Source organism: Borostomias antarcticus (assembly GCF_949987555.1).
Source record: "Borostomias antarcticus genome assembly, chromosome: 10".
Taxonomy (NCBI): Eukaryota; Metazoa; Chordata; class Actinopteri; order Stomiiformes; family Stomiidae; genus Borostomias; species Borostomias antarcticus.
Genome location: NC_140243.1, coordinates 18,217,471 through 18,228,403, shown reverse-complemented (window position 1 = coordinate 18,228,403; position 10,933 = coordinate 18,217,471). Strand labels below are relative to the sequence as shown.

Here is a 10,933-nt window from a genome sequence, read left to right as displayed (position 1 = left end):
AGTATATACAGATCGTTATTTGCCTTGATAACCTACTCTTTCACAGGTGTGCAATTATCTTTTTGGAAAACATACAAAGACATTAAATAAGCAGATGGAGTTGACTGATTTTAACAGTGGCAAGGTGAACGCCACTTGTTCAGTGGAAGTTGTTATCGACTTGTCTCCACATATACTTACGTTTAATATCCCTTTAGAAGTATTCTCACACCAAATCCTATTGGGTGTTAGTTGGTGACAGCCCCACCCCCCTCCACCCCATCTTAGAGGAAGTGACATCGCATCCCAGAGAGGAAAATGTCCTGTTGTCCTCCTGACAGCTCTCTAGACCTTGGACCTGCCATTCTGTCCTCCTCGTCCTCCCCCCCCACCCGCCCCCCCACCCCTCCCCCTCTCATCCGTTCACCCTCATCCCGGAGGTCTGAGGGGAGTCATCCTCCCATCGCGCCTCTCAGTGAGGTTGTGGTCAAAATTTCACTTTCATGTTTTTATACAGAAAATATTTAAGGTATTCTCATATCCACAGCAGACCAACATCCAGTGAAGTGTTACATAAAATAAAACTGATTTTGACAGAAACTTTCCGTTCCATCCACGTGCAGGACCCACCTAACTGGCACCGAGATAAATTCCATTCACACGCCGCGGGCGCATTCGTTCACTGAATAATGTCTGTTTTATAGCAGCAAAAACACATTGTCATCGTCCTTATAGAGTATGTATATGTATATTAATATCTTAGAAATGTACAATTGTGATATCTTCGTCGTCTTCTCTCCCTCGCTCTGCCTGGCGTTGTCATTCTCAGTCCTTGAAGGGAATGCGTCCTTACAGTTACAAAGTGCGGTGCCCAGAAAATATTCCTTCATTTCAGTGTCCCTTCCCCCCTCTCCTCATCTCATCTCCGCGGTTTGTCACACCTGTGGACGACATGACAGACAGCAGGTTAGGACGCCGGCCGCAAATCACACTCAGAAAAAGGGCAGGAGAAACGAGCCAATCACATCCCTCTGATTGTGGAAAACTCCTCCGGCCTCTCCTCTTCCTCCCCCGACCCGTGACCAATTGGAATCGTGTCGCCGGTCACCCCACCGCGGTGTGTGTGGCTCTCTAAATCCAGCTCCGGGTGGGCGGCCCCTGGAGTTCAAGGGTCATATGCTTGGGGTCAGGGGAGGTCGCCGATGGGGCCTTGTTGGGAGTTTCACCAGAGGGGAGCATTCGCCGCACAGATTGGCCATTGGCTGACTACAGCCATGATTTCCATCAATGGACATAGGTTTTATTTCCAGATTAGTCACTGAGATCACTCAACCAGGAATATATGAGTAGAAAAGACCGCGAGAGGCAAGCAGCACGGACATGGTTCTAACACTCACTCAATTATGAGTCTCCCCACAATAGGACGACATGGGAAAGAACTTCCCCTCTGTGGATTAGTGACGTGCATGAGTTCGTCTTTAGTCCCCTGGTTCACACACGTGTCTAGATGGGACCCTGCCTATTGGGGGAGGGGGGGCAACAGAGGACTAAAACCCCCCTCCCACAGGTGGTTAAATATAGTGGTGATGGGAAAGAGATAGGGAGAAGGCTAGGGCACGAGGGCTCAGAATAATGTGGAGTGTATGGGTCAAGCATAATGGCTGTAACTGTACACTAGCATTGGCCCGCTACGGTGCATTCCATCAGCTTGTCTTGGTCCCGGTGTGTGTGTATGATATAACTGTGTTTTAGCACTAGATTACGCTCACTTGTTTAGAAAAGAGATGCACTTGTGAGTTCTGGTAAGTAGTAGTACACTGACCACCTACATTAAATGCAGTTATTGTAGCGTGAGCTTAATGACTAATGTAATGTAGTAAATATATAGCTTTGTTTGTGTTTCTGCCCCCAAAACAATATGTCATGTTTAGGTCGTTTTCACTACAGCTAGCTACATTTTACAGCCTCAAGAAGGTCAGCAATTCTAACACAGAGCGTGACGTTCAGCAAAGCAGCACACTCCGCGACACAAAACTATGTAAACACATCCAGAAGCACAGTCCCGCGTGTGTTGTGTTTACAGCATCGACACCAACATACAGCTACAAGCAAAACGAGAAGCGTGCATTTCTCGGCGGGAAAAAAACACATTCAAGCAACAGGGAAAGAGACGGCGTAGATGGATGTGGAGATGGAAGAGGAATCGGCACGGGGCCCATCTTGATATATGCGTATATATCGTAAACAAACCTGCAAGTTCTTTCGTTTAACTCAAGTTGTCTGGACTTGCAGTGTAAGTGTGTGAATTTGCAGGAGCATTTACAGGTGAGAGGGTCCTGCACATACAAGCGCTTTCTTCTCTCTGAACAAGGCTCACAGTGGCTGCAAGGGAAGCAGAAGGGAGACAGAGAGAAAACTAAGCTATAGAGCGTTTTCTGCAGAGAGGGGTAGACACACGGACAGACATGCACCCCCCACCGCCCCCCAACACACCTCCCCAAAAAACCCACTTCTAAACCACACCTGCCGCCCCCACCCTCCAGAGAAGTGTCCATCCCACCAATCACTCTCCTCTCCTTCTCCCTCACGACCTCAACATTGATTTCCTTTCAAAAAGGCTTAGAAAACACACCCGTAGTAGCAATGTATAGAGTATGAGCTTTAATTGAGGATTGTATGTTGGTGTTGGATGGTTGGAAGGCAGCAGATGTAAAGAGTTTTGGGTTGCCAGGTTTGGCGGGGTGTTGTGACTGTTAGGCAGAGAGCACAGGCGATAATGTGATGAAAAAGCATGTGACTGTCCTGCACACTTGGACGTGAGCATGCACACACACTCTCACACACTCCTTCCTACCTCTCCGTCTGTCACTCTCTCAGATGGCATATGTGTTATTATCTTAATGTGTTATTATTAGGACTTAGGACACAGAAATAGCCCTTTATAGGAACACACGGTCCTGTTTGCGCCAACACACACACACACACGCACACGCAAACACAGTTACACTCAACAGGGGCATGTGCGATTACTGTATGTACAGTCCAGCTAGCTGTAGCTCTACATCTAAATATTATTGCTAAACATCTTAAAACCCTTCTCTCCCTTCTTCCTGTTACTCTGAAGACATGCACCCATGTTAACTGATAGGGACAGGATATTAGCTATGACACTGTTAATAGGGGTTTGATCGACTCCAGCAGGGTCAAGTGCAAAGTAAGCAATATTCATTTAACTCTTTGTTCCAGACTGGTTTTAAGTCTATTGTAGGCTATCTATTTCAAAACTGAACTTGTGACACAGGAAGTCAGACACTGGAGACGGAACATGGACAGGGACAGAGTACAGCAATGTCGTCTTTGATGACGACTCAAATTCTTTCCTTATGAACCAGTCACGTCCGATTAAAACGGCCTATAACAGCAGTCGACGTGTTCTGTGGCACTCCGAGACCTCGCCGTGTGAAAACGGGGACAAAACAACCCGAAGCAGCACTTATCGACGCACCATCTCAAGGCTACAGTCTACCCAAACACAAACCTCTAAGAAAAAATTGTGCGCCTACAGTGAATGACGCTACAGCTAGTGTCGAGACCGACTTGTTGAAACATCTATCGTCTGAAACAAAAGGCCAACATGGAAACAGATTGCACACTCCTCGTAGCACGTAGACACAACACGATATCCTCTAGCACTGCCAGGTATTAGCGTGGGGGGGGGGCGGGGGTGGCAGGAGGCGGCTCAGAGGGCGGCCATGCTTCATACCACAGATCGTTACCTGACAGTTCCCTCAGGTGAACTTCGCACTACCGGCGCGGACGCAAGCTATTCGTGCGCCGGGGGGAAAAAAAAGGAAAAAAAAAGATCAGAGCCTCGTGCTAAAAAAAAAAAAGAGGTCTGAGTTTACAAGAAACAAACAACCTCCGCCGAAACCAAGCCAACCATCAAGAGAGACACCGCGGCCGCGCTTAGAGGCGCCGCGGCGCCGGAACGGGCCCCTGGCTCGGCCCTCACGCCGGTGTCTCTCTGTCTCTGTCTCGTTCTCTTTCTCCTCTGGCCGCTGCCCCTGGAAAACAGACAGGGCAGAGAGGAGAGGACACCTCAGTGGAGGCGAGGACGCTGACGCGGCGGTGAATCAATAGCTGTGGTGGCCGCACGAGAGGTCATTAATCTGCAAGGGCGCCGGCTTGCTTCCTAATCTCGTCTTCTCGTTAGCGGTGGGGGGCGGGGGGATCGATCCCTACACTCGAGCCGTGGCCGTTTGCACAGTGCGCGCTCACGTGTGTGTGTGTGTGTGTGTCACTCAGAACATCCACACAGTTCCGATTCATCCCAGATGCGTACTAACCGTTTTGACCTGAATCGAGGACTGCGAGTGCATCTGCGCTCGTTCTGTTAGCGCTTGGCTTAGTTAAGCGAGCACGCGAATGTACCGTGCGTCTATGCGTGTGCGAGCGCACGCGTGTGTGCTGCCCTCTCTCTCCCGCTGCCACCGCCGCCCCGCCCGAACCGGCGAAGGCGCCTGCCTACGTGCGCTCTGACAGGCAGAGGTGCTGCAGAGCTTGGGGAGGGGGGGGGGGGGGGGGCGCCACGGCTCAGCTCAACCCCATGACAAAACGGATTTGATGTAGCCTTCTCAGCCAACATGATCCCATCTCCCCTCCACCGATCCGCTGGGCTTTAACCCCGCGAGGCGCGGCACGGCGCACGCAAACTCCTCTTATCCAATTAAACGAGTGACGTCCTCTGACCTGCCCCCCTCAGGCGCTTAAGGACCCGTACACACACACACACACACACACACCGTCCCTACATCAACACTGAGTGCTCGGCCTGCGACCAACAACGGCCGTTTCCAGGCTCGTCCATTATTCATTATTTACAACGCTAAAAATAAAAAATGGGGTTAACTGCACGACACCTGTTGCTATGATTAGACTGGGGGGGGAGTAGCCAGGGGTCAGGCTTGAGTAACGCGGAGTCTGGGGAGCCTCCGCTGCCCCTACGCTCCCTCCGGCCTCGCCGTAAAGCACTAAAACGGCCGCCATAAAAAGACCAGGGCCCGGCAGAAAGACAAACCCAGCCTGTAAAAAACCCAGCCTTATCAGCCCCGGCAAACAGACGAGGGATGGCGTTCTTTTCCATGAGGCGTGTGCTCGCTCCTCAAACTCCCACCGCACCTGCTGGGGACGCGGATAGCAAGGCCTCCCCCCGCCCACCCCCCCCTCCGCCCGGTGCGTGGCGCAGCTGTGTGAAGGCGGGACTGATAATCCGGCATCGCTAGAAGGAGGTGCCCGGACGCTTCCTCTCGCCACCCCTTAACGAAACACACACTCGTTCTTCTCGTAGAGAGAGAGAAGAGCAGCTGCAGGGTTCACAGCCAGGAGGGTTTAATAGATACCGCCACCTCAGTCCAAATGTTAGCGTTAGCATTAAACACACCAGAGGACTGCTGCTTCGCTGCGGTCCAGCAGGCTGCTTCTTATCTACAGTGCAGTCAACCGTGACCAATCAACCTATGGGATACATCAACGCCGATTGGTTCAGAAGGTTTAGGCCTCTGCCCAGTGTGTCTTGTGGGGTGTGATTGGCCGATGAAAGCGTCCATCAATATACAGTATATAGTTCCATAGAGGTGTGGAAGCTTAACTAAACACAGACACCTCCTTCCCCTCATCCCTCAAAAACAACAACAAAAACAACAACAAAAAAGTACTTACTTCTCTTTCTTTGCTTTAACTTCTGGCTTTGGTCTGAAACGAGAGAGAGGGAAACAATTATATTAGTATATTAATATATATTATATATTATTCTGCTCAATGCTGAAACAAGGCAGTGATGTCCGTGACGTGTCCGGAGATTCTCACCTGCATATGCACTTTCGATGTTCTGTGAAACTTAACTGAAAATGCACCTGCGATACCATCTGCCTGACGCGCATCACCTGCGGAGAGACACAGGAAACGACACCATTCAGATTAGAGAGGCTTTGTCGAACCCCGCCCCGATTCCTCCTCTGTGATGTCATTTCCCCTGCCAAGCGCCTCGGCGCGCCCAGCGGTTCTGACCACCGGTTAACCGCGCGGGGAACGCTGGGCCGCGCCGGTCTGAGGCGTTTGGTTGTGGCGCATTCCTGTGCCCAGAGCGCTGTCCTGCTCGTCCCCCCTCCCTCACGCTGCGCGGGCGCCGCAGCGGCCAAGAGAGGCTTAGACCACATAAACACTAAACAGGCCTGCAAACAGGGTGCGCGGGGGTAAACAACATAACTAACATGCCTGTCCCTGCTCTTCACTTCCCCCCGGTCCAGAGAGGGAGGGAGAGAGAGAGAGAGGGAGGGAAGGAGGGAGGGAGAGAGAGAGCGAGAGAGAGGGAGGGAGAGAGAGGGGGACGGAGGGAGAGGGAGAGAGGGAGGGAGAGAGGGAGGAGAGAGGGGCTGAGAGAAAGAGAGGGAGGAAAGGGGCTGAGAGAAGGAGAGGGAGGAGAAAAAGAGAGAGAGACAGACAAGCACACGGACGCAGAAAGAGAGGTAGCGAGTCAACGGAGAAGAGCAGGAGTGGGGGATGGGAGAGCGAGGGGGGGGGGGGAGACCCTCCTGTCTCTCCGGACCCCTCCGGGGCCCTGGGCCGGGGAGACGTGCTCACCTCCAAGGTGACGTTGCGGGTCTCCGTGGGGACGCATTCCAGCGCCTCGTCGTTGCAGCATCCGGCGCAGCGCTGCAGCGCCACGCAGGACGGGATGTAGGTGTGCTCGATGTCGTCCGGGTACTCCTGGAAGATGTCCACCAGCACCTCCCGCGTCGAACACATGCTCTTCGTGTACACCTCGTTGAACGGCACCACTAGAGAGAGAGAGAGGGGGGGGGGGGGGGGCGGCAAAAAAACGTTAGTCTGTCTGACTCCGCCCTCTGACATTGTTGTTTCCTTCTCTCGGCGCTACTGAGAAAGCTGCAGAATACCGGGAAAGCAAAAGACTCCGGTACTGCCGAATGTCAAATGTTCCCCCTTTAGATAAACTCTCCGTTGAGCTCTCTCCAAATCCCCGCTTTCCCCCTCGCACCGAATTCTATCCTTTTTTTCCCCCTCCGCATCCATTCAACCTCTCCATCCCTCGTCTGCTTCCTCCGACCCCCTCGCTGGTTCCGCTCGGCCGTGGATGAGGGCACTTGTGCCCCTTTGTCGCAGCCAAAAGGTACAGGCGTTCATTTCCTGGGTGGCGGCCGTTACAAAAGCCAGCTTAGGGGACCAACAATGCTACAGATCTATGGCCTCAGACGCAACAAAGGCGCCTATTGTGCCAACAAGGATCTTAAATGATTTTACCTGGTAAAACAAAAACAAAATCGCCGTCAAAGCTGGAGCCCACCCATGCAAACCCACACAGGCGTGTCAATATCCTATATCTCCGTAGGTATGCTACTAAGTGATTGTGATTAGGTAAACACGCATGGACAGTGTCATGTGAGCCTCATCAGACACACCTCCAGGCTCGCCCTAACCCCGCCCACGTCCAGGAATAATCCCAGCGCCTGGGCGACCCCGGGTCGACCGATCAGACCGTGACCCCGGGCAGCGCGGCGCCAGAGTTGACCTCTGACCCCTGAGCCCTGGAAGCCTCGCCCTCAGCAGGAACTAACGCTACGACAACATCCTCCAGGCCCGGGCTGAACCACCGCCCGGCTATAACCGGTCAGGCTGTGATCCCCAACCGCCACTGGCCCCTGGGTGACCTGACCGGCAGATGTGGAGGAGGTCTGTCTCCAAGGCCAGAGACTGCTCTCGGAGGAGACGTCCATGCCAGAGACCAGGGAGAGAGGCGGTCTGTCTTCCAGCCTCCCTGTCTGTCTGTCTGCCTATCTCTGCCTGCCTGGCAAAGAAGCGCAAACTGCAAATCAAGGTCAGCTGCAGCCTAACAACCAGGCCTCTCTGTTTCCCCAGAGCCACTGTCTCTACACACAGCTGCGTACTGTGTGTGTGTTTGTGTCCGTGTGTGTGCGTGCGTGTGTGTGTGTGTATGTGCGCGTGTGTGTTTATGTGTGTGCGCGTGTGTGTGAGTGTGTATGTATGTGTGTGTGGGCGTATGTGTGTGTGCGCGTGAGTGTGTGTGAAGGTCGACAGCCCACAGGTGGCAGAGAAAGGGAGTTGCTCTTGTGCTGCTGACATTAACAAACAACTACGAGCCCCCATTGTTTTCCCTGTACTGTGATCCAGCTTGTGATGTGTGTGTGTGACTGTGCACTATTGACCGACATGCTTAAAGTGACCTTGGACGAAGCTATGAGACCAACACTCTGTCGTTGTCAATAAATAAACATGACCACGAGTACAGCCTTGGACCAAGGCCGCCTGCTGTAGCCTATCCAATTTGAATGATCCAGTCTGACCATGTAATCGGTTTGACCGAATCGTGGAGAAAGTAGAAACATTCACAAAGATATTTCCTATTGTGACCTAACCTTGGCCTTAGAAATACTGTACACACTTTTATGGCGATTCCAAAGTTCAGGTCTTTCACCTCAGGCCTCAACACAACAAGTTCACCGAAGAACAGCGCCTCATTTCTCAGTTTTGACGAAGTGGGAGTAGTGAAGTAACTCAATGAATGTATATGGTTCAACTGAAAATAAACAAAAGTCTACAGATAGGGATCTGAACAGCAGAGTAGGCTATGCGCTCATAACAGATTATAAATTCATGAACCGACCACTAGATGGCGGCACAAACGCCTAGTTCGCTAAAGACGGGATGGATGCTCAGGGAGGAAGAAAGTTGTAGCCTACTATGTAGCATAAAGCATTAACATGCAGCACTTACCGTCATTCTTACTTTTCTCCCCCTCCTTGGGTATGTGGGCAGTCTGTAAAAGACCCACGGAGAGACATTAAATCGAGCTTAAACATTTCACAGCACTTGACTGACTAAACATCACGTTTTAAAACCTGTCCATCCAGTACCCACATATAAATGGTCTACAATGCAGTTACCTATCAAATTAGAGCCTATAGAATTTCAATAGGTCTAAACTCCAATGAAACGGACGTGTTTCATGGCAGAGCCGAGCCTACATTGAATGTTACCCGCTTCCAGCAGGCAAGTGCGCAGCCAGATCGGCATCACCGCGGCGCATACGGTCACATTACCTCCCAGCTACATAGACTGGTGCAACAGCTATTACATATTGCGTGAGAAACCAATTTGATCCCACGGTTGAGATAATAGGCTTGAGGGGTGAGTGCGGCTATTGTTCACCTTCTCCTGATTTTCTGGATAGACGTGAATGTGAGTGGGAGTTAAGAACAGAGCAAGATCCTAAGTTAGCCTATGCAGACATATCGAGTATGATTTAAGCTAATGTCACCTGAATAATACCAGTGACATGATGCAACGAGGTGGTCGACCCTCAGGTTTTAGTCGGGCCCTATGGGCTCCTTGAGAATCAGACTGAAGAGGTAGGACAGTTCAGCTCGTTTCCCCTGACATTTCAGCCCAAAGCAAACTGCATATAGAACATAATAACAATAATAATAATCGTCGTCATTATCATCATCATTAGTAGCATATTATTCATAGTTACCTAATGTCCCAAACAGACTAACTTGTCGCATTATAACATATAACTGAATAAATTATGGTGTTTCTTAGCACGCTAGTGGTTGGCACTTGAAGGGCGACCGAACAGGCGAGCGACAGGGGAGACCTGCTCATTAATGAAACATGAACAGCAGCATTCTGCATGCGTAGTTCATAAAAGTAGCCTACCAACCCATCTAGATAGAATAGCTTCTACGTACCTTTACAGGAGAGAGATGAAGAACCGCTGCCAAAAGTATGTGTACCAAACTGACAACAAAGTTCATGGTTGTAATTCCAAAGGTTGTTCTATAATCTCGGCTGTCGTTTGGTTCTCGATACACACCAGTTATGCTAATGATTAAAAAAAGCACTTCAAATTAGAGTAACTTCTTTGCAATCAGGGCTATAGCAAAAGCAAATCCATGACGTCCGCGCACTGATGTGCCACCTGAAAGGAATCCGTTAGAATTATTTATTTCAGTCGTCTCCAAGGAGCCTCAGAGAGCACCCCAAAACTGTAACATCCAAAATGCGTCGGTCATCCAAATATTCTTGGAAGGTTTCACTATTCTAAATCCACGTTAGAATAGAACACGCAAAATGAAGAACTCCTCTCCGAAGCGGTGTTCACCAGGGACGAAGGTGAACTTCCATCAACTTATCAACGCAACTTTGCGCAGTGCCTGCGGTTCACCATGCGAGACCACTGTCAGCATACAACCTTCATTGATCACAGCAGGGAGAGAGAGCTACAAAGTGCCCGTACCAAGTGATCCGTAATCAATCCTCCTCGGAAGGCAGTGGGTGGGCTTCAGCTTTCTTGATTTAGACTTGTTTTGTATTTCAATGCAATCTACCTTTGTTTCTATTCAAGGTTTGGACATCCAAGCGCAGAATAGAAACCGCGTCCGTTACCTCCGTTCCTCACTCGCGTAGCGCGTATACTGCTCTGTGAGCACGAGCGTCTGACTTTGAGAATGAATTACACCGACCAAGCCTGCTCATTGGCTGGGGGGCAACTGGGTGGAGCGAGATTGAGGAGGATCGGTTCTGGACGCTTTTTTTTTTATACCGGCAACGATGTTCACACGGTGTTGAAGTTATGACTCAACACTATGCACGATTAGGCTGCGCGTTGAACAACATATGTTATAAAATGTGTTGTATAGTTGGCGTTTAGCCAGTGAAAGAGAATAAACCAGATATAAAAGGCCCATAGAACACATACAGTGTAATGACCTTGGGTTTGATTGAGTAGTTTATACACATAGATAGCCTGCAAACATTACCAGACCTATTTAATGTGTACGGGACATTAACAGACGCCTGGGTCATGGAAAAAGTGCATGAATTAAAACATTCACAAATGGATGACTTTGGATGGATT

At 50.4% G+C, this 10,933-nt stretch overlaps 1 protein-coding gene across 2 annotated transcripts; it reads right to left on the bottom strand.

Moving 5' to 3' along the window:
• Positions 1-403: 403 nt before the first annotated feature.
• vegfaa (vascular endothelial growth factor Aa) lies at positions 404-10,464 on the bottom strand. Of its 2 annotated transcripts, XM_084445105.1 has the most exons (7): positions 9,765-10,464; positions 8,788-8,830; positions 6,619-6,815; positions 5,845-5,921; positions 5,698-5,730; positions 2,230-2,361; positions 404-920 (listed from the first exon to the last, which is right to left on the bottom strand). In XM_084445105.1, the coding sequence occupies exons 1-7, from the start codon at positions 9,828-9,830 to the stop codon at positions 899-901; spliced, it is 570 nt and encodes a 189-aa protein (XP_084301231.1). In that variant the 5' UTR covers positions 9,831-10,464; the 3' UTR covers positions 404-898. The 2 variants fall into 2 exon arrangements, with proteins under 2 accessions (XP_084301231.1, XP_084301232.1); XM_084445106.1 differs by lacking the exon at positions 2,230-2,361.
• Between the last annotated feature and the right edge of the window lie 469 nt (positions 10,465-10,933).

Bases quoted from the DNA above. Each gene is read 5' to 3' on its own strand.
- vegfaa (XM_084445105.1), bottom strand. From the start codon at position 9,830: ATGAACTTTGTTGTCAGTTTGGTACACATACTTTTGGCAGCGGTTCTT. The intron at 5,731-5,844 runs GTGAGAATCTCC...CTCTCGTTTCAG, and splicing joins CATCGAAAGTGCATATGCAG to ACCAAAGCCAGAAGTTAAAG. The intron at 921-2,229 runs GTTTGTTTACGA...TGTCGTCCACAG, and splicing joins TTAAACGAAAGAACTTGCAG to GTGTGACAAACCGCGGAGAT.